The 24,583-nt window shown below is 37.7% G+C and overlaps 1 protein-coding gene across 5 annotated transcripts in view; it reads left to right on the forward strand.

Annotated features, from left to right (window-relative positions):
- Nucleotides 1–24,583, forward strand: part of ULK4 (unc-51 like kinase 4) — a 653,086-nt gene that overhangs the window by 499,407 nt on the left and 129,096 nt on the right. For 4 of the 5 annotated variants that reach the window (XM_004754228.3, XM_013057115.2, XM_013057114.2 and 1 more), the window contains one exon: nt 11,844–12,029. In XM_004754228.3, the coding sequence (XP_004754285.1) occupies nt 11,844–12,029 (186 nt within the window). Of the gene's footprint in view, nt 1–11,843; nt 12,030–24,583 lie in introns of those variants that run through there. The other variant, XM_013057119.2, reaches the window with a different exon arrangement.

Below are 24,583 nucleotides of genomic sequence, written 5' to 3' on the forward strand. Positions count from 1 at the left end.
ACTTTTTTCCCCGTATAATAAGTCAAGAACTGTACTCTGAAAAGGATGACCTATTTGATGTGATTTCTACTATGGGGTCAGGGCCTAGGAATAAGCCTTGTGGAATTTGAGAAACTGAAGAACACAGACAAGGGAAACCAGCTGAAGAGACAGATATATACAAATGCAGAAGAAATCCATACCAGCTGCCTATAATAATCTGCCCAATCTTTCACTCATAAAACAGAAAACCAAAGATGGCTAGACATTTGGGAGAGCATAACTGCAAGAAGCAAAAAAACTAAATTATGGGGCGTTAGAGAGGAGAAGGGAGTTGGGGTAAATTGGAAGGGGAGGTGAATCATGAGAGACTATGGACTCTGAAAAACAACCTGAGGGGTTTGAAGTGGTGGGGGGTGGGAGGTTGGGGTACCAGGTGGTGGGTAGTATAGAGGGCACGGATTGCATGGAGCACTGGGTGTGGTGAAAAAATAATGAATACTGTTATGCTGAAAATAAATTAATTAATTAAAAGAAAAACTAAACCAAAACAAAACAAAAAAATGAAAAAACAATGTAAATAAACAACTGAGTACAGATGGAACAAAATTGATAAGAAGTATTACAGGTTGAATTGTGTCCCCCATAAGTCCTAACTCCCAGTACCTCAGAATTCTACCTTATTTGGAAATAGTAGTGTTCCAGATGTAATTAGTTAAGATGAGGTCATTGTCAAGTACAATGGGCCCCTATCCAATTTGATTGGTGTCCTTATAAGAAGACAACCATATCAAGACAGACACAGAGGGGAAATGTCATATGATGACAGAGGCAAAGATTGGAATTATGCAGCTACAAGTGAAGGAATGCCAATGATTGCCAGAAGGTGGCAAAAAGCAAGGGTGGAATCTGCTATGGGTTTCAGAGGAAACATGGCCTTTCCCTTTGGTTTCAGGCTTCTAACTTCCAGAACTGTCAGACTACAAATTTCTACTTTTTGTGCCACCTGTTTGTGCCATTTTGTTATGGTCTCCTAGGAAACTACTACTGGGAATTAAAGTTCTCCCTCATTTCCATAAAATGAATCTTCAAGTAACCCACAGAAAGGTTTAAAAAATGGGAGGGAAATCAGAATAACAAGAAACAGAGGGAAAATATAGAAGATAAATAATAAAACTGCATATTACACTTAAACCCTAGCATCTTAATATTTACCTTAAAGGTAAATGGTTTAAAAGCACCAATTAAAAGACAAAGATAGCTAGAATGGATAATAAAACATGATTCAACAATATGTTGTCTATAAAAAACTCATTTAATAGGTTGAAAATAAAGGTCAAAAAGTATGTACTGTGCAAATACTAATTTTAGAAAAACAGGACGGGCTTCCTTAATATCAGATAAAGTAGGCCTCTGAGCAGGAAAAATTACTAGAGATGGGGATATTGCATGATAATGATAAAGGACAATCCCATTGAGGAGACAACCATTTTAAGTATATGGATAACAAACAACAAGACTACAAAGTACATGAAGCAAAAAAATGGTAGTGCTAAAAGGATAAATAGATTCATGACTATAGTGGATTTCAAAACTCCACTCTCCAGCAATTAATAGAACAACTACAAGAAAATCATCAAGAATAAAAAAAATTGAGCAACATAATCAACAGAATATAATTGACATTTATAGGACACCCTACCCAACCACTATAGAATACATATTTTTCCGTTACCCATGGAATAGTCACACATCCTGGGCCATAAAATAAACCTCAACAAATGTAAAATAAAATAATACAAAATGGATTTTCTAAGCATAATGAAATCAAACTGGGAGTCAGTAATTAAAAGACCATAGGAACATATCCAACACTTAAAAAGAAAACACCCATTAAATAATTCATGGGTCAAAAAGGGTGTCACAAGAGACATTTTTTATATGCATAAAAGTGAATGAAAAAGAAAACACATCAAAATATGTAGAATGCAGGGGCACCTGGGCATCTCAGTTGGTTAAGCATCCAACTCTTGATTTCTTTTTTTTTTTATTTTTTATTGCTTTTCAGCGTAACAGTATTCATTGTTTTTGCACTACACCCAGTGCTCCATGCAATCCGTGCCCTCTCTAATGCCCACCACCTGGTTCCCCCACCCTTCCACCCCCTGCCCCTTCAAAACCCTCAGGTTGTTTTTCAGAGTCCATAGTCTCTCATAGTTCACCTCCCCTTCCAATTTCCCTCAACTCCCTTCTCCTCTCCATCTCCCCTTGTCCTCCATGTTGTTTGTTATGCTCCACAAATAAGTGAAACAATATAATAATTAACTCTCTCTGGTTGACTTATTTCACTCAGCATAATCTCTTCCAGTCCTGGGATTGAGCCCCATGTCAGGATCCATGCTCAGGGTGGAGTCTGCTTAAGGGTTCTCTCCTTCTTCTGCCCATCCTCATCTGCTTTCTCTCTAAAATAGGTAAATCTTTTAAAAAATAAATGTAAAATTCATATAAAATACTACTAAAATACTACTGAGGAAAATTTATAGTAAGAAAAGCTTTCATTAGAAAATCTTAAATCAGGGGCACCTGGGTGGCTCAGTGGGTTAAGCCGCTGCCTTTGGCTCAGGTCATGATCTCAGGGTCCTGGGATCGAGTCCCGCATCAGGCTCTCTGCTCAGCAGGGAGCCTGCTTCCTCCTCTCTCTCTCTGCCTGCCGCTCTGCCTACTTGTAATCTCTCTCTGTCAAATAAATAAATAAAATCTTAAAAAAAAAAAAGAAAGAAAATCTTAAATCAGTAATCTAAGTTTCCACCTCCAGAAACTAGAAAAGAAACAACATAATGAACCCAGAGCAAACTAAAGGTAGGAAATAATAAAGATAAAACGTGAAATTGAAAAAAGAAAAACAATACAGAAAAAATCAATGAAACAAAAACCTGACACAACAAAACTGAAAAATCTCTAGCAAGCTAACAAAGATAAAAGAAGACAATATTACCAATATAAGGAATGAAACAGAAATTGTCAGTATAGATCCACAATCATTAAAAAGATAATAGTGTAATATTCTGAATAATTTTATGCTTATAAATTCTGTAACTAAAAGAAATGAACATATTGTTTAAAAAGTGCCAAAACTCAGATAAGATAAGCACCTTAATAGTCCTATAATCATTAAAGACATTGAATTTATAATTTAAAAGTTCATGAAAAGCCATCTCCTGGCCTAGATGATTTCACTGGAGAATTCTATCAAACATTTCAATAGGGTTTAATAACAATTTGAAGGGGAGGGTTTTTTTAAAGATTTTATTTATTTATTTGACAGACAAAGATCACAGGTGGCAAAGAGGCCGATGTGGGGCTCGATCCCAGGACATTGGGATCATGACCCGAGCCGAAGGCAGAGGCTTTAACCCACTGAGCCACCCAGGCTCCCCTTAAGGGGAATTTTATAAAGATACTATTACCCTGACATTAAACTAAACAAACAAACAAACGAAAAAAACCTACAACAACAAAACATAACCTAAACCTACAATCTCTCTTATAAACTTAGATACAAACATTTTCAACAAAATATTAGCAAATTGGATGCACCAGTGTATAAAAAGACTTAATACTATGACCAAGCAGGATTTATTGCATTTGCAAAACTTGTTCAGTGTCCAAAAATCCATCGATGTATTCTACCATATAAACAAGTGAAAGAAGAAATATCACATGATCCTATCAATTATTACAGAAAAAGGTATTTGACAAATCCAGCACTCATGATAAAAGTTCACATCAGACTAGAATTAGGGGGGGAAATTCTTCAGTTGATAAAGAGCATCTATGCAAAACCTACAGCTAACATCATACTTAATGGTAAAAGACTGAATTTTTTTTCCTTATGATTGAGAACAAAGCAAGTGTGTCTGTCTGCTCCCCCCTCCATTTTTATTCATTGTAGTACTAGAAGTTCTAGCCATTGCAGTAAGGCAAGAAAAGAAATAAAAGACATACTCTATGAAAGAAAGAGCTAAAGCTATCCCTGTTTGCCTGTGACATAATTGTCTTTGTAAAAAATTCAAAGAGATATACAAAAACACTCTCAGCATTAATATGTGAGGTTAGCAAGTTTGCAGGATCCAAGATCACCAAACGAAAATCAGTTGTATTGCTCTCCTGACAGTGAACATGTGGAAACAAATATTAAAATCACCATTTATAAATTTGCAAAAATATTAGATATAAGAAGAACTAAGATATAAAGATATAAATATAACAAAATGAACTAAGAACTAAGATATAAATATAACAAAATGTTTACAGGATCTATATCCTTGATATTGCAGAATTATGATGAAAGAAATCAAAGAAGAGATACCTAAATCGAGAGACGTTGCTATCCCTGCATTAGAAGACTCAACAGACTAACAATGTCAGTTTTTGACAGTTTCATAAACAATTTTAAGGCAATTCCTATTAAAATTCCAATACAATTTTTAATAAGTAGACAAACATTCTAAAATTTATGTAGAAAAATAATGGGCATTAGTATAGCTAAAATAATTTGAAAAAGAAGAAGGAAGTTGGAGAAAACACTGTACCTGGTGTTAACACTTACGATATAGCTCCAATAACAAGATGGTGTATTATTGGTGGAGAATAGATATTGATATCAATGCAACAGAATAGAGAATTCAGACTCACACAAACATGCCCAACTCATTTTTTTTTTTTTAATTTTTTATTTTTATAAACATATATTTTTATCCCCAGGGGTACAGGTCTGTGAATCACCAGGTTTACACACTTCACAGCACTCACCAAATCACATACCCTCCCCAATGTCCATAATCCCACCCCCTTCTCCCAAACCCCCCCCCCCCCCCCCCGGCAACCCTCACCAACTCATTTTTTTAATGAAGGTGTGAAAATAATTCAGTGGAGAAACCAATTTTTAAGAATGAAGCTGGAGCAATTGTACATTTGGTGGCAAAAATAAATAAATAGAAGAACCTCTACCTAAACCTCACACTTTATACAAAAATTAATTCATTTAAATGTAAATCTTAAAACTTTTAGGGAAAAAATAGATAATCTTCAGAACTGAGGACTAGACAAAGAATTTTTTTACTTGATATCAAAAGCACAATCCCAGTAAAATGAAACCACAAATCAGACCTAATAAAAATTAAAATTTTCTTTCTGCAAAGAATGAAATGGATGAAAAGATAAGCTACGAACCAGGAGAAAATGTTTGCAAGCCACATATCTGAAGAAGAAGTCATATCTAGAATATTTGAAGAACTTTGAAATACCAAAAATAAAGCAAACAAACAATCCAGTTAGCAAAGATTAGCAAAGGTCAAAAGACATGAACAGATAAAAAGATATTCACTACCAGTTGCTATTAGGAAAATGCAGATTGAAACCACAATGACACCAAATGCTGATAAAGAGGATGAGAAACTGGATCTCTTGAACATTGCTTCTAGGAATATAAAATCATAAAATGGTACAGCCATTCTTAAAAACAGTTCACTAGTTTCTTAAAAAAACTAAACACAAGCCTCCCATTCAACCCAGTAATGTACTCTTGAACATTTATGTCAATGAGAAATGAAACTTAATGTTCACATAAAAACTTACACAAATGTTCTCTTAGTAGTTTTATTTGGGATAGCTCCAAATTGGGAACAATTCAAATTTCCTTTAAGAAGCAAGTAGTTAAATTGTGGTACATCCATACCATGGGATACAACTTAGTAATAAAAAGAAATGAACTGTTGATACTCAAAAAAACTTGGATGACTCACAAAGAAATTATGTTGAGTGAAGAAAACCATATGTACCACGCACTTTATGTAACTTACTTGAAATGACAAAATGGCGAACAGGCAAGTGGTTGCTAGGGATTAGAAATGGAGGAGGGAAGAAAGTTGGCTTTTGCTATGAAAAAAATCTTTATGATAGAATTGTTCTTTATCTTAAGGTAGTGGGTGTCACCAAATCTGCTTGTGATAAAATGGCATAGGACTAAATACATATGTACACACACACACAACATACATGTAAAAGCAGTAGCATCTGAATAAGGTCAATGGATTATATCAATGTTAATTTCCTGGTTGTGCTATTGTACTTTAGTTATGGAAGATGGTTCCATTGGGGAAAATGGGTAAAATATATATGAGATCTCTCTGTACTGTTTCTTACAAGTGCATATGAACCTACATATATCAGAATAAAAGATTAATTTACATGCAAAAGAATGAAGTTGGAACCCTGCTAATACCATATTCAAAATTAACTCAAAGTGGATCAAAGACCTAATGTAAAAGTTAAAATTGTAACATTCTTAGAAGAAAAATAAACATAAGAGCTAAAAGTGTAAAAATTTTTAGAAACAAATCTCAGAACATTGGAGTAGGTGATGCTTTCTTCGGTATGATACCAAAATCACAAAAAATTTTAAAAAATGTATTAGGATTCATCAAAATAAAATATTTTGCGCTTCAAAGATGATTTTTTAAAAAATACTATTTATTTTTAATTAATATATAATGTATTAATTTTTTCAAGGGTACAGGTCTGTGAATCATCTGTCTTACACAATTCATAGCACTCACCATAGCACATATCCTCCTCAATGTCCATCACCCACTCACCCTATCCCTCCCCACACCCCAGCAACCCTCAGTTTGCTTCCTGAAATGAAGTGTCTCTTATGGTTTGTCTCCCTTCCAGGTCCCATCTTTTTTCATTTTTCCTTCCCTTCCCCTCATGACCCCCCACTGGCCTCTCAAATTCCTCATATGAGAGAGATCATATGATAATTGTCTTTTTCTGATTGACTTATTTTGCCTAGCATAATACCTTCTAGTTCCATCCACATTGTTGCAAATAGCAAGTTTCTGAGGTTTTTTTTTTGATGGCTGCATAATCTTCCATTGTGTGTATATGTATATTTATGTATGTGTGTGTATATATTAGTTATGTGTATACATACACATATATATATATCACATCTTCCATATCCTTTCATCTGTTAATAGACATCTAGGCTATTTCCATAGTTCAGCTATTATGGACATCGCAGCTATAAATATTCAGGTGCATGTGCCCCTTTGGATCACTACATCTATATCTTTAGGGTAAATACCCAGTAGTGCGATTGCTGGGTCATAGGGTAGCTCTATTTTCAGCATTTTGAGGAACCTCCTTACTGTTTTCCAGAGTGGTTGCACCAGCTTGCATTCCTACCAACATGTAGGAGGGCTCCCCTTTCTCCGCATCCTCGCCAGCATCTGTTGTTTCCTGACTTGTTAATTTTAGCCATTCTGACTGGTGTGAGGTGGTATCTTCTTGTGGTTTTGACTTGTATTTCCCTGATGCCAAGTGATATGGAGCACTTTTTCATGTGTCTGTTGGCCATCTGGATATCTTCTCTGCAGAATGTCCTCTGCCCATTTCTTGATTGGATTATTTGTTCTTTGGGTGTTGAGTTTGATAAGCTCTTTATAGATTTTGGACACTAGCCCTTTATTTGATATGTTATTTGCAAATATCTTCTCCCATTCTGTCAGTTGTCTTTTGGTTTTGTTAACTGTTTCCTTTGCTGTGCAAAAGCTTTTGATCTTGATGAAATCCCAATAGTTCATTTTTGCCCTTGCTTCCCTTGCCTTTGGTGATGTTCCTAGGAAGATGCTGCTGCTTGAGGTGGAAGAGGTTGCTGCCTGTGTTCTCCTCAGGGAGTCCGATGGATTCCTGTCTCACATTGAGGTCTTTCATCCACTTTCAGTCTAATTTTGTGTGTGGTGTAAGGAAATGTTTCTGGGCACTCTCTTCTGTTCCATTGATCTATGTGTCTGTTTTTGTGCCAATACCATACTGTCTTGATGATTACAGCTTTGTAATAGAGCTTCAAGTCTGGAATTACGATGCCACCAACTTTGGTTTTCTTTTTCAACATTCCTCTAGCTATTTGGGGTCTTTTCTGGTTCCATATAAATTTTAGGATTATTTGTTCCATTCCTTTGAAAAAATTGATGGTATTTTGATAGGGATTGCAGTAAACATGTATATTGCTCTAGGTAGCATATATATTTTCACAATATTTGTTCTTCCAATCCATGTGCATGGAACATTTTTCCATTTCTTTATGTCTTCCTCAATTTCTTTCTTGAGTACTTTATAGTTTTCTGAGTATAGATTCTTTGCCTCTTTGGTTAGGTTTATTCCTAGGTATCTTATTGTTTTGTGTGTAATTGTAAATGGGATTGACTCCTTTATTTCTCTTTCTTCTGTATTGCTGTTGGTGTATAGAAATGCAACTGATTTCTGTGCATTGATTTTATATCCTGACACTTTATGAATTCCTGTATGAGTTCTAGCAGATTTGGAATGGAGTCTTTTGGGTTTTCTACATAAAGTATCATATCATCTAGTAAAGAGTGAGATTTGACTTCTTTGTCAATTTGGATGCCTTTTATTTCTTTTTATTGTCTAAGTGCCAAGGCTAGGACTTCTAGTACTGTGTTGATTAGCAGTGGTGATAGTGGACGTCCCTGCTGTGCTCCTGACCTTAGCAGAAAAGCTCTCAGTTTTTCTGCATTGAGAATGATATTCACTGTGGTTTTTCATAGATGGCTTTGATGATATTGAGGTATGTACCTTCTGTCCCCACAATTTGAAGAGTTTTGATCAAGAAAGGATGCTGTACTTCATCAAATGCTTTTTCAGCATCTATTGAGAATATCACATGGTTCTTGTTCTTTTTTTTTTTTTTTTTATTAATGTATTGTACCACGTTGATTGATTTGCAGATGTTGAACCAACCTTGCAGCCTGGAATAAATCCCATTTGGTTGTGGTGAATAATCCTTTTAATGTACTGTTGTATCCTGTTGGCTAGCATTTTGCATTTTGGTGAGAATTTTTGCATCCAAGTTCATCAGGGATATTGGTCTGTAATTCTCTTTTTTGATGGGTTATTTGTGTGGTTTTGGGATCAAGGTAATGCTGGCCTCATAAAATGAGTTTGGAAGTTTCCCTTCCATTTCTATTTTTTTGGAACAGTTTCAGGAGAATAGGAATTAATTCTTCTTTAAATGCTTGGTAGAATTTCCCTGAGAAGCTATCTGGCCCTGGGCTCTTCTTTTTTGGGAGATTTTTGATGACTGCTTCAATCTCCTTACTGGTTTTGGGTCTGTTTATATTTCTTCCTGGTTCAGTTTTGGTAGTTTATATGTCTCTAGGAATGCATCCATTTCTTCCAAATTGTCAAATTTGCTGACGTATAGTTGCTCATAGTATGTTCTTATAATTGTTTGTATTTCTTTGGTGTTGGCCGTGATCTCTCCTCTTTCATTTATGCTTTTCTTTGTTTGGGTCTGTTGTCTTTTGTTTTTGGTAAGTCTTGCCAGGGGTTTATCAATCTTATTAATTCTTTCAAAGAACCAGCTCCTACTTTTGTTGATTGGTTCTGCTGTTCTTTTGGTTTTTATTTCATTGGTTTCTGCTCTGATCTTTATGATTTCTCTTCTCCTGCTAGGTTAGACTTTCTTTGCTGTTCTTTCTCTAGCTCCTTTAGGGTTAGATTGTATATTTGAGACCTTTCTTGTTTCTTGAGAAAGCCTTGTATTGCTATATAGTTTCCTCTCAGGACCACCTTTGCTGTATCCCAAAGAATTTGAACAGATATATTTTCATTTTCATTTGTTTCCATGAATTTTTCAATTCTTCTTTAATTTCCTGGCTGATCCTTTCATTCTTTAGTAGGATGCTATTTAGCCTCCATGTATTTGAGTACTTTCCAACTTTCCTCTTGCAGTTGAGTTCTAGTTCCAAAGAATTGTGGTCTGAAAATATTCAGGGAATGATCCCAAACTTTTGGTACCGGTTGAGACCTGGTATGTGACCTGGGATGTGACCTATTCTGGAGAATGTTCTTGTGTGCTGGAGAAGAATGTGTATTCTGTTGCTTTGGGATGGAATGTTCTGAATATATCTGTGATGTCCATCTGGTCTAGTGTGTCATTTAAAGCCTTTATTTCCTTGTTGATCTTTTGCTTAGATGATCTGTCCATTTCAGTGAGGGGGGGTGTTAAGGTCCCCTACTATTATTATCTTATTGTCAATGTGTTTCTTTTATTTTGTTATTAAATGGCTTATAAAATTGGCTGCTCCCATGTTACAGGCATAGATACTTAAAATTGTTAGATCTTCTTATTGGACAGACTCTTTAAGTGTGATACAGTGTCCCTTTTCATCTCTTATTATAGGTCCTTCAAAGGATACTACAAGAAAGTTGAAAGACAAACCACAGAATAGGAAAACCTTTTTTAAAATCTGCTAAGGGGGGCACCTGGGTGGCTCAGTGGGTTAAAGCCTCTGCCTTCGGCTCAGTCATGATCCCAGGGTCCTGGGAATGAGCTCCGCCTCAGGCTCTCTGCTCAGCAGGGGGCCTGCTTCCTCCTCTCTCTCTGCCTGCTTGTGATCTCTGTCTGTCAAATAAATAAATAAAATCTTTAAAAAAAAAAAAAGAAAAAAAGAAAATCTGCTAAGGGACTTGTTTTTAAAATATATAAAGAATACTAAGTCTTGATCATAAAGTGGCAGATGACCCATTTTAAAAATGGGCAAGGAATCCGAATGGACATTCCTCCAAAGAAGATGTACAAATGGCCAATAAGCAGATGAAAAGCTGCTCCCCATTCTTAGTAATTCTGGAAGTACTAGTGAAAACCATACTGAGTTACCACTCTATACCCACTAGGATGACTATAATTAAACATACAGATAACAGCAAGTGTTGGTGAGGATGTAGAAAAACTGGAACCTTCCTACATTTCTGATGCTAATAGCAACTTTAAAAAAACAGACTGGCAGTTCCTCAAAAGGTTAAATGTAGAATTACCATATGACCCAGCAATCACTTTTAAGTGTACACCCAAGAGATATGAAAATCTACGTCTGCACAAAAACTTACCCACAAATGTTCACAGCAGTATTATTCATAATAACCAGGAAGTGAAAACAACCCAAATGTTCATCATCTGATAAATAGATAAATAATATGTGGTCTATTCATGCAACAGAATGTTAACAGTAAAAAGAAATGAAATACTGTTATATGCTAGCAGGGATGAATCTTGAAAACATTATACTAAGTAAAAGAAGCCAGTCACAAAGGGTCATATTTTGTGTGATTTCATGTTTTGGGTAATGAAAAATATTCTAAAATTGATTGTGGTGATGGTTGCACAACTCTGCATATACTAAAAAATCCCTGCATTGCGCGTGTAAAATGACTAAATGGCACAGGAATTACATCTCAAGCTCTTACAAATCTTTTTATTTTTAAATTTTAAGATGCTCTATAGTATGACTATAATTTCATACTATACCTTTTAATACATAACAGAAACATTGCTCTCTGTCCCACAGGTTTAGTCAATAATTCAGAATGTTCCTTTATATCTCCTAGGAAGTAGATTTTTCCTTAACAGTCAGTAGTAAGCAAGAACAGATGAGCCATGCTCCTGAAAACTCAGACTATTTGCATTCCTACAAACGGACACACGTGCCTGTATAAATATATTTACATACTAGGAATGCATATAAAATATATGCTGGTCCTTTGCTTGTTACAGGCTGTTCTTTACTGTGAATTAAAGAAAGGACCAAAGGACTTCGTTCTGATTTTGTGCTATTAGCCTTGATTTACTGTATGCATTTTGAAAGAGATTGAAAAAAATCCCAAGTTAGTCAATCTCTGTACTCACTCTGACTGACATTCTCCCCAAATTTTCTCATGTTTCTAGACGAATACCAGCATCGTCCTCAATTTACTTAAGTAGTCCTATTAATTTGCAGCTTCCAAATGAGGATCCTGAAATTTTTGAAGTGTCATCCAAGTGTCTTTCCATATTGGTTCAGCTGTACGGAGGGGAAAACCCAGACAGCCTGTCTCCTGAAAATGCAGAGAATTTTGCCAATTTACTGACATCCAAGGAGGATCCAAAAGAGCAGAAGCTTCTGTTGAAGATTCTCAGAAGAATGGTGAGTCCACATGGAAACTGAGTCCAGGATGGGTGGCTTCTCTGACAGTTAATTGAAGAGAGTTGTGATTTTCTTCCACCTGATTTCAGTAAAAGAATACCTGGGTATTTTACTCAGTAGTCACCTCTTGATGGTGTTTATCATGTTCTGCCTGTCTCTCTACATATCCACATTTTTTTTTCTGAAGAATTATTATTCTTGAAGAATAAGTTAGAGACATTGTGCCCTCTCACTCCTTGAAGCATTAAATGTATATTTTCTAACAAAATGGATGTTTTTTTCACCATAGTAATCAAAATCAAGAAATTTACCATTGATACACTTCTTTTACTCATGGGCTATTCATATTGCAATTCTATCAATTGTCCCAATAATGACTTTTAATGTCTTTTATGGCTTTTTTTTTTTTTTTCTGGTAGAGGATCCAGTTCAGGATCATATATGTTGCTAGACACTTGTCTTTAATCTGGAATAGTTCTGCCACCTTTCTTCATCTTGCATGACATTTTTGAAGAACATAGGCTAGATGGTCTGTAGGCTCTCATTCAGTTCGGGTTTGTGTGATGTTTTCTGATGATTAGATTCAGGAAAACCCCTGAAGGGAAATCATGTCTTTCTCACTCCTTCACACCCAGAGGCACATGATGTCTATTTGCCCCTTCACTGGTGATGTTAATGTTGATCCCTGGGATTAGTCAATGACAGCCATTATTTTTAATGTTGCAATTGTTGCAAAATGGAGATCTTCTGACTTCCATCAGTTCTAACTCCCAATATTCTACCTTAAGGAAAAAATTTCCTTTTGCCCCATCGGTTTTGTTTTATATTTAAAAATGTCTCTAGCTGATGTTTACTTGAAAGTACTTTTGAAAACTGACTTATTTTCTTTTTACTGTAAATATCATTCTGCTGGTTTGGAAAGCCATTGTATATAGTAGCTATTGTTGAAATTAATGAAGGAGTGGAGGTCCCATTTGTCTGTGTCATATTCTGACTTGCCAATCTGTGTTTACCTCTAGCTACAGATATCTTGAGGGGTCCGTTGCCCTGGAGGCTACAGATACTCCAGAGACTTATATTCAAGACAACTTTTGTGTCAGTTTGATAGACAGCTCTAGTGCATGACCCAGCTAAATCTAAGCAGGTTATGGGTGATAGATTAGAAGGGACATAGAGATTTACCCTGAAATGATTTCTCTACAGTTTCTGACATAACACCTATAGGGCCAGTTAGATTCCATTTGGGGAAGAAAAGTTAAATCCAGGGGACTTTGACCTGTATATATGAAAACAGAAGTCATTTCTGATGCTGTTCATCCTTTTTCATTTTTTAATTGAGTTAATATATATTATAATATATATAACATATATATGTGTATATACAAAACATAATATGTATAGTATATAAATATTATTTATATATATAACATAAAATTTACCATCTTAACCCATTTTAATTATATAGTTCAATGGTACTGTGTGCATTCTAATATCTTTCTCTATAAATTTGTCTACTCTCAGTCCCTTGTATAGGTGGAAGCATACAATATTTGCCCTTTTATGTCTGGCTTATTTCACTCCATGTAATGTGTGGGTTCATCCATGGTGTAGCCTGTGCCAGAATTTCCTTCCTATTTGGGGTTCATCCATGGTGTAGCCTGTGCCAGAATTTCCTTCCTATTTAAGGCTGAATAATACTCCAGTTGTGTGTATGGACTACATTTTGCTTATCTTTCCATCTGTCGATGGACATTTGGGTTGTTTCCACTTTTTCTTCTCCATTTAATTTTTTTTTTGTCTTTTTATTATTATCATGGCATTTTCTTTTTTTCAGTGTGTTGTAATCCATTGCTTTCTAGTATGTGGCCAGTAGGAACCTCTTCTGAGTGGCTGTGTCTTTTGCCATGCCCCCACCATTTTTTTTTTGAGCAATTCCATCATTTTTCCCATTGTAATCCCATGTGTATTCATTCTCTTCTTGTAATTGAGGTGTTGACAGGCAATGTTATTATTGGTTTCAGGTATACAGCATAGCGATTCAACAGTTCTTTCTATACATTACAGTGTTTGCCACAATAAATGTGGCTCTCTGTCACCATACAAAATTCTAAAATTATTGCCAGTATTCCCTGTGCTGTACTTTTCATTGCTGTGATGTATTTATTTTATAAATCAAAGTTGGTACTTCTTAATCCCCTTCAGCTATTTTGTCCACCCCCATACCTTTCCCCCTCCCCTCTAACAACTACCAATTTGTTCTCTATATTTGAATGTGTTTCTGGTTTTGTTTATTGTGTGTTGTAGAGTCCATATATAAGTAAAATCATGTGACATCTTTCTTTCTCTGTCTGACTTATTACTTACATAGTACTCTCTAGGTCTACCCATGTTGTTGCAAAGAACACACACACATACATACATATGTGTGTAGATATATTTCATTGTGTATACATAGCATATATACATATATATACACAGACACAAACACACGTGCACACACCATTCATCCATTCATCTGTCGATTCATTCATTTATCAATGGACAGGTTGCTTATGTATCTTGGCTATTATAAATAATGCTGTAGTTGGTATTAAAAACTCTTCAAATGTTTGGTAGAATTCTCCAGTGAAATCATCTAGGCCAGGAGATGGCTTTTCAAGAACTTTTAAATAATGAATTCAATTTCTTTAGTGATTATAGGACTATTAAGTTGTTTATCTTAGCTGAGTTTTGGTGCTTTTTAAAGAATTTGTCTATTTCTTATAGTTACAGAATTTATGAGCATAAAATTATTCAGAATACTCTGCTATTACCCTTTTCAAATTAGTGTTTTCCTTTTCTTTGGTTAAATACCTAGCAGCAGAATTACTGATCATATAGTATTTCTCATTTTTTTAGGGACTTCCATATTGTTTTCCACAGTGGCTACCATCAGTTGACATCCCATACCAACAGAGTACAGGGGTTCTCTTATCTCTACCTCCTCACCAAAACTTGTTATTTTTTGTCTTTTTGATTCTAGACCTTGTGACAGATGTGAGGTAGTATCTCATTGTGGTTTTCACTTGCATTTCCCTGATAATGAGTGATGTTGAGCATTTTATCATTTGTCTGTTGGCCATCTGTATGTCTTCTTTGGAAAAACATCTGTTCAGGTCCTTTGCTCATATTTTCCCCCATCAAATTGTGTGTGTGTGTGTGTGTGTGTGTGTGTTGTGTAAGTTCTTTATATATTTTGGATATTAACCTCTTACCAAATGTATCATTTGCAAGTATCTTCTCTCATTTAATAGATTGCATTTTTGTTTTGTTGATGGCTTCCTTTGCCATGCCAAAGTTTTTTAGCTTGGTGCCATCCTAATAGTTCGTGTTGCTTTTGTTTCCCTTGCCTCAGGAAACATATCTAGAAAAATATTGCTATAGCTGATGTCAGAGACATTATGGCCTGTGCTTTCTTCTAGAATTTTTATGGTTCAGGTCTCACATGTACGTCTTGAATCCATTTGAGTTTATTTTTGTGTATGGTGTAAGAAAGTAGTCCAATTTTATTCTTACGCATGTAGCTGTCCAGTTTTCCCCACACCATTTGTTGAAGAGACTGTCTTTCCCTTGTTGTGTGTTCTTGCCTCCTTTGTTGTAGATTAACTGACCATGTAAGTGTGGGTATATTTCTGGACTCTCTATTAAGCATTTATTCTCATAACATGATATTCTAGTTCATCTTCTACCTTTTTTTGCAGCAGCCCTGGAGTCAGCCATTCCCCCAAGGAACCGTGGAGCATTTTCCTGGAGTTTTCTTGCTTTTCACTTAGAAAGCAAGATACAAAAATGTTCTAGGGTGAAGTTATGAGGACTGTTTGCTTAACAAGAAAAACAGGTGGTACAGTCCCAAGAGCCCCATGTACTGTCTCATAGAGGAAAGCTCTGCAGAGACATCACCCTGATGTGTCTGACTTAGCTATATGGGAATGTCTGTCATGTTTACAGGTCAGCCATCTGTGAGGCATGTTTTAAAATCTCCCAAAGCTTTCTAAATTACCCTGGGTCAGTCATTGGTGGGTTCAAGTTGTGTAAAACACAGTCAGGGATTCTGGGGCCCATTCAGCACAGCTGAGGCCTAGAATTTGCCTATCCTGAAACTCCATTCTAGTCACACTTAACACTGAGTCCAGTATGTTCAGATACAAATGGCAGTAGATTACTCAGAATTGTATAATGCCTGATGTAGTCTTTCCTCCTGCCTGGCCCATCGCTCCCCATCCTTACCTCCGTGGCAACCGTTTTCCTAACCATTGGCTTACTTTCTGTTCTCATCTGCATATTACCAGGGTAGTGATGTGGTCTTGTTCACCACTCACCATGTTATAGCATCTGATCCATAAAAGGTGGTCAGTAGATGTCCATACCTGTGCTGGTCCCAGCATTGAGGACTTTCAGTGCATTGTCTCATTTAACAGCAACCCTAGAGGTCAGCCCCACGGATCAGTCCCATTTTACAGGTTCAAAACTAAGACTCAGAGAACTTAAGTAATATCCCCACAGCCACCAAGTAGGAGACAGAAGAGCTGATACCAAGTTGAATAGCCCCTCACCCATGCTCTTTCCAAGCAGCTGGCCACCTTGCCACTGCTGCCCATTACTGAAATGGACTCTGTGGCGTTCATCAAGCTGACTTTAACCAAATTTTGATCTGGAAAGCACTTGAGAGATTTGTTTTTTCATTCACGGAAAAACAAGTCATAGAATTCTTCCTATGCGCAAGTGTGGCTTTGAGGATACTAGGACAGTAACGCATCATCTTCCTGCTCCCTGTTCTCAAGGGTCTCTCCCTGGAGAGATAGAAAAACACCCAGCTTCCTTATAAAGCAGAATGCAATCCGTTCTACACTGGAGAGGCCAGTAAAGTTCCACAGGAACAATCCCATTAGGGATGAAGTTGGCAGTGTCGTCCACACATGGAAAGGAGGAAACATCCTGAGCAAGGGATGTGAGATTTATGGAGCTAGAATGGGAAACATAAGAAAAGGGCCAAGAAAGACCAGACCATTCCAGTAGCAATTTTAGTAGCATTTGGAGTTGGGACGCCATTTTTTGGAATTAGGAAATTCTGGGCTCTGAAACAAAAGGGCAGTGACAGCATCTAATTGAATTTCAATTATCTGTACTGGAAAAGAAAGCTTCATCATAGTAGCTGGCATGTAATAGGTATTTAATAGGTCTCCAATTATTTGAGTAAGAAATGTCTATAAAATCTCTTTTTTGTTAGTGACAGTTGTTCATTATTTTTGCCGTCCACTGTGTGTATTGTGAGCACACTTGAGTCCTTCACGGATGCATAGATCAGACTGAGAAGGGCATTGTAAGACATGTAGTTTGCCCACAGTCTTCTGTCCCAGTCTCCTCCCTGGTATCCCTGCCAAGTTTTTGTGGAGTGGGTGAGATCGGAGGGGCAGGTCTAAAGACGACAGGAACTCAAAAGATCCAGAAATGTAAGCAGAACTTTCCTATGGCCTTCTGGAGGCAGCCTCTCAGGCACACCTCACCTCACCTCACAGAACTACAGGAACCAGATATGATAGAGAAGAAGGGACCCTTCTAGATTTCTTACCTGCTGTCAGTAATTGGATTGGGGCCTGATAGTGCAGCCTCCTGGTTGTAAGGAGTTAAGAAGGGAAAGACAAGTCATTGAGGATCTTCTTCAAAGGATTGTTCATTCACAGAGTGCATACTCCCCCCATGAGCACTTCCAAAAAGAAGGCCCTGTGCTGTGGGGTTATCTCTTTTTAAGCCCTAATAGGAGAGTAACCTCCTTTCCCTAAAGCCAGGTGAACTTGTTGGTTTCATCCAGAGAGGATGTCTCAAATATATGAGACACCATAGTTTACAAGGCCAAGTAATAAGCATGTCAGAGATTGGTAAACCACTATCAACAGAGAACTTTCTTGGGGCATAAGGTGGCTGATCCCCCCACTGCAGTGAGTCTCACAAAAGGCCTGGATTCTTGAAATACCTGTTTATAGTCCCAAGCTTGTGATAACTTTCTAAAATCACAATTTTCAATAACCAATTCAAGATACAGAATATTTAATTCGTGCCAATGGATGTGGAATATGTTCTGCCCCTGGGGTGCTCTTGCTTATTTAGTCTGTATTTAGAACATCCAGAAAATGTTGAAGAGACCTAAGAATGTAATTATCTATTGTAATTTACCAGACAGTTGGGAGGTTTTATAATTATACTTTGTGCTGTAGCTTTAAAAATGTGATGGAATCTTTCAGGGCACTCCCATGTTTATGGGTCCCTTAAACTTGATATCAGTGGGAGTTTTCCCAGGGTAGTGATCATAGATTACGTACTCATCACTTAATTAAAGCTAGCTCATTCCAACACTGGAAATACCAAGTACACGCAGACCACCAGACTTGTTCTGTAAAACTGGCTTAAACATAAACTATTGACTACATCATGATAGCAGCGAAGTGATCTGTTGGAGGGTGATGGAGAGATGCTTGATGGGTCTAATGCCTGTCAGCTGCCCATCTGTCTACCTGGTGTGGCAGAAATACAATTTGGGATTGTTCTCTGATGAGGGTTAAGATTCAAGATTGTTACAAGTAGCTATCTCTTGGAGCTCCTTTAGGGTGTGGCATTCAGAAAATCTCCCTGTGCTCACCATCGTTTTCCTTCCAAATTCTCACTTATGTCCCCGGGTCCTTTCATTCCAGCATGGGAAGAGGGCTGCTCTGTTGGTAAAAACCAGTGTTCACATACAGGGTCTTTAAAGCTTTGGGGAGACCACATGAAGAAACTGAAAATTCTGCAGCCATTCTTTTTCTATTTTAGGACCAGGATGAGCTATAGACTTAGGTTCAGAAAGGACTTCATTCCTATTAGAAAAGTAAAGAAGTGTTTCTTGAGTTATAATAAAAAGGCAAAATGATTCCTCCCTCCCTCCTAGCTTATTTTTCTCATGATAAGATCTTCTGCTCTTGCTTTTCTTCTTAAAGGAGAAAAAAAGAGGAAGATTGGTGTGAAGCCAGTGTTTTAAGAGAAACACTATGCACCCAAACAACTAAAAAGTAAAAGTAATCAATTTTGTGGAAATCTGGTCACTTAGAGGTTTTTTTTTTTTGAAACTCTGAGAGGTGCTCTTATGTGTTTGCAAGGGGGATCATTCCCCGAATCCATACACACCCATTTGTAGTTCACTGGACAAGCATTCTCCACCAGTGATTTCCATAGAGTCACAAGGTAATTGGGGATTCTGTGAACGACTGAGTTGTCTCTTTCTAACAAAGAAAAACATTGTCGTGCCTAGAATTTTTACTAAATTCCCTGAGCAAACATGTCCAAGCTTTTGAGCAAGACAGGCTCTGGAAGCAAATGGCCAGTGAAATACAGTCCTTGATAGCCTGTCTCTCTCAGGATATAGACTTCAGTCTTGCAGTGAGACAACCATCCCTCTCAAGAGCCTGAGGGAGCATAGGGCTCCTTGCCATAGATTTCTTCAGGAGGTGCCTGTAACAGAGAAAGCTTCCTTAAAATTCGCTTTGAACATGTCTTAAATTCCCCCACATTTCCTTCATCTTCCCATTTGTGCACCTGCTCCCTCTTTCACTTCTCAATGGAAGCTCCTTGGGATGAGGCTGGTCATGGTCCTGGCTGCTTTCACAATCTGCCCTGTTTTAACTTCTCCTCAAGATGTTCACCCTCCCCCTCCCTCAAATTCTTCTGGGGAAAAAATTTGTTCCCTTTCTCTAAAGAGATTGCCATTGATGGCACTTTTACCCTCCTTTTTATCACAAAAGTTTCAAAACCACAAAAAGTTGAAAGGACAGTGGACAGTGTAGTGAACACCAGTATAATCAAGAATTGTTATCATAATTGTTACCATTTTATCATACTCTCTATTTCTATGTATCTTATTTTCAAAATTATGTGAATGTAAAAGCAGCATGACACTCAGCCCCTAACTTCATCAACATTATCACACCCAAGAAAAGAATAGTTTCATAATACTGATAATCTCCACTTCTTATTTATTTTTCTGGTTGTAAAAAAAATGGCTTTTGTAGCTTTTTTTTTTTTCTTTTAAGAACCATATAATTGTTGGGGCACCTGGGTGACTCAGTCAGTTAAGCATCAAGCTCTTGATTTCAGCTCAGGTCATGATCTCTCAGGGTGGTGATATTGTCAGGCTCCAAGCTCACTGGGGAGTCTGCTTAAGGATTTTCTCTCCCTCTCCCCTCTCTCACTCTCAAATAAATGTGCCCCTCCCCCCACTCAAATAAATCTTAAAAAAAAAAAAAAGAACCACATTCTAGTTAAGGTTCAGATATGTATTTAATTTTTTTTTAAGTTTCTTTCTCTCTTGCACACACACTCTATAATTAATCTCTCCCCACAACGTGAGCTCAGACAACACAACCCCAAGGTCAAGAATCGCATGCTCTTCTAATGAGCCAGCCAGACTCCCTTTTGTCTCTTTTATTAGAAAAGTCTTTTGCTTCTTCCCCTCCCCCGCAGGAAATTGACTATTTAAAGAGCTCAAGTATTTGACTGTAGAATGTTCAATATTCTGGAACATATGATTGTTTCTTCATAACATTTTTGGTGAGAATACCTCACTGGCAATAACCCCTCATGTTGTATCCCACGGGAAGCATATGATGTCAGGCTGCCCCATTTGTGGGAGAAGTTTGTTTGCTTGTTTAAGGGGCTGTGTGTCACACCTCTCTGTCTTGCAGATTTGTTTCCCATTGCAATTACAAAGTAACTCTCAGAGAGATGCTTTGGCACTGTGTGAACAACTGTATTCCCCATAATGTTTTTATACCAAAGAGTAAAAACTATATAAATGGGATGATGTTCTTGGAGCAAAAGAAACAGGTGATTTGTAAGCATGAGAGAGGGAACATTTGAAGCATGGGAAGGGCCAACCTGCTGTCCTTGGCAACAGGTAGACTTTCCCTCAGAAAGATGGAAGACCTGCCAGCAATGCTGTTTCCTTCCACAATATTAATTTCCTGAGAATGTACCCAGTGTAAATTGTGAGTAAAGCTGAATCTTTGGATCACCACTTCCTCATATCAGGGAGATCATATGATAGTTGTCTTTCTCTGCTTGACTTATTTCGCTAAGCATGATATGCTCTAGTTCCATCCATGTTGTCGCATTGGGAGGGAGACAAACCATAAGTGACTCTTAATCTCACAAAACAAACTGAGGGTTGCTGGGGGAAGGGGGTCTGGGAGAACAGGGTGGGATTATGGACATTGGGGAGGGTATGTGCTTTGGTGAGTGCTGTGAAGTGTGTAAACCTGGTAATTCACAGACCTGTACCCCTGGGGATAAAAATATATGTTTATAAAAAATAAAAAATTAAAAAAAAAAAAAGCTGAATCTTTGGAATTGTTTTATGTTCTGTAGCCTCCTAACAACCAGGAAGGAAAAAAAAAAAATAAGGAACAAGAACCAAAAAAAGGAGCTGCTTACTCTGAAGGATCGTTTATTTATGCAAACCTTGAATATTCCCACTTATAAGGACTTATTATCTGGTTCAAATTAGAGTGATTATTACTCACTCTGGAGTTCCCCTGATTTTTTAAAAAAGATTTTATTTATTTATTTGACAGATAGATCACAAGTAGGCAGAGAGAGAGGAGGAAGCAGGCTCCCCACTGAGCAGAGAGCCCGATGCGGGGCGCAATCCCAGGACCCCGAGATCATGACCCGAGCCGAAGGCAGAGGCCTTAACTCACTGAGCCACCCAGGCGCCCCTCCCCTGATTTTTACTGATCATTCTGACCATCATCAACCCCACTGTGTGGCTGTTGTGTGCAGAATGCTGCAGACTCTCTTGGTTATGTGGGATTTCCTTAATGACATGCTTTTAACGAAACCATCTCAAAATAATGAGCATTCAAAGCATGCTAAGTGTTAGGATGAACGTGTTTGAAAAATACCTCCTTGTGGATATGGACAGCAAAGAAAATCGTTCTTAGGGTCCTTCCCTTATAAACAGCTACATTAAATATTTCTAATTTTTTAATTTTTGAAATTATTTCACATATAATTTTCCTTTACATAAATTATATTAATTTTAAGAAATGAATTCCACTGGTTGAAGGAAGTATCAGTTAATATCTACATTCTGTTCATAGGAATATGTTTCTTTCCTTAAAAAGATTGTTTTCAAGTAGATTCACTGTGTATAACAAAGAATGAGAATTTGATTTCAGGTTTTCAGTTTTTAAATAATCCTAGAAAAAGCTAAAAAATTAAAAATGTTTTCCAGTTGATATTTTAAATATCTGAGAAAGTATTTTATTTATTTTAATGCTTATTTATTTATTTATTTTAGAGAGAGGAGACAGCAGGGAGGGGTTCGAGAGAGGGGAAGAATCTTAAGCAGGTTCCATGCAAAGCACAGAGCCTGGTGCGGGGCATGATCTCAGAGCTATGAGATCATGACCTTAGCCGAAATCAAGAGTCAGATAACTGACTGAGCCACCCAGGAGCCTCTGAGTGAGTACTTTAAATTGTAGCTTTTAGATAACTTGAATTAAAAAGTATTTTGTGACCTCTCCTTTGGGGAGGGTAAGTAATTGATCAACAGAAGTACTTAACGGGGGGAGGAGTCAAGATGGCGGAGAAGTAGCAGGCTGAGACTGCTTCAGCTAGCCGGAGATCAGCGATCAGCTAGATAGCTTATCTAAAGATTGCAAACACCTGAAAATCCATCGGCAGATCGAAGAGAAGAACAGCAATTCTGGAAACAGAAAAACAACCACTTTCTGAAAGGTAGGACCAGCGGAGAAGTGAATCCAAAGCGACGGGAAGATAGACCCCGGGGGGAGGGGCCGGCTCCCGGCAAGCGGCCGAGCAACCGCGCACAAAATCAGGAATTTTAAAAGTCTGTTCCACTGAGAGACATCGCTCCAGAGGCTACCCGGGGCAAAGCCCACACGGGGTCAGCATGGCCTCAGGTCCCGCAGGGTCACAGAAGGATCGGGGGTGTCAGAGTGTCGCAGAGCTTGCGGGGATAGGAATGGGAAAGCCGGCTACAGAGACAGAGCCGACAGTAAGCTCGCAGCTCGAGGTGACCTTGAACCGGTCGCAGGCTCGGTGAGCTCGAAGCGCGGCCGGAGGTCAGGCAGACAGGAGGAACTGGGCGCGGTTCTCTGAGCCGCGCACTGAGGAGTGGGGCCCTGGGCTCTCGGCTCCTCTGGGCCGGAGACCAGGAGGCCGCCATTTGTATTCCCGTCCTCTGGAACTCTACGGAAAGCGCTCAGGGAACAAAAGCTCCCGAAAGCAAACCCAAGCGGATTACTCACCCCGGCCCCGGTTAAGGGCGGTGCAATTCCGCCTGGGGCAAAGACAATTGAGAATCACTACAACAGGCCCCTCCCCCAGAAGATCAACAAGAAATCCAGGCGAGACCAAGTTCACCTACGAAAGAGTGCGGTTTCAATACCAAGGAGAGCAGCAGAATTCTAGAGGAGGAGAAAGCAAAGCACGGAACTCATGGCTTTTTCCCTGTGATTTTTTTTAGTCTTGCGGTTAATTTAATTTTTTTCTTTTTCAATTTTTGTTTTTTTTTCTCGCCTTCGGGTAAAATTTGTTTTTTTTAACTGTTACCTTTTTCTTTTTTAACGATTTTTTACTAGTTTAATATATATATTTTTTCTTTTTTATATTTTTCTTAGGTGTTTTCTTTTTTTTTAAATTCTTTTCTTTTTTTTTCTTTTTTCTTTTTTTTTTCTTTCTTTCTTTTTGAATCTCTTTTTATCCCCTTTCTCCCCCCTCCCGATTTGGGATCTCTTCTAATTTGGTTAAAGCATATTTTCCTGGGGTTGTTGCCACCCTTTTAGTATTTTACTTGCCCCTTCATATACTCTGCTCTGGACAAAATGACAAGATGGAAAAATTCAACACAAAAAAAAGAACAAGAGGCAGTACCGAAGGCTAGGGACCTAATCAATACAGACATTGGTAATATGTCAGATCTAGAGTTCAGAATGACAATTCTCAAGGTTCTAGCCGGGCTCAAAAAAGGCATGGAAGATATGAGAGAAACCCTCTCGAGAGATATAAAAGCCCTTTCTGGAGAAATAAAAGAACTAAAATCTAACCAAGTTGAAATCAAAAAAGCTATTAATGAGGTGCAATCAAAAATGGAGGCTCTCACTGCTAGGATAAATGAGGCAGAAGAAAGAATTAGTGATATAGAAGACCAAATGACAGAGAATAAAGAAGCTGAGCAAAAGAGGGACAAACAGCTACTGGACCATGAGGGGAGAATTCGAGAGATAAGTGACACCATAAGACGAAACAACATTAGAATAATTGGGATTCCAGAAGAAGAAGAAAGAGAGAGGGGCAGAAGGTATACTAGAGAGAATTATTGGGGAGAATTTCCCCAATATGGCAAAGGGAACGAGCATCAAAATTCAGGAGGTTCAGAGAACACCCCTCAAAATCAATAAGAATAGGCCCACACCCCGTCACCTAACAGTAAAATTTACAAGTCTCAGTGACAAAGAGAAAATCCT

This window comes from Mustela putorius, unplaced genomic scaffold, assembly GCF_011764305.1.
Source record: "Mustela putorius furo isolate JIRA1106 unplaced genomic scaffold, ASM1176430v1.1 tig00003834_pilon_pilon_pilon, whole genome shotgun sequence".
Classification (NCBI taxonomy): Eukaryota; Metazoa; Chordata; class Mammalia; order Carnivora; family Mustelidae; genus Mustela; species Mustela putorius.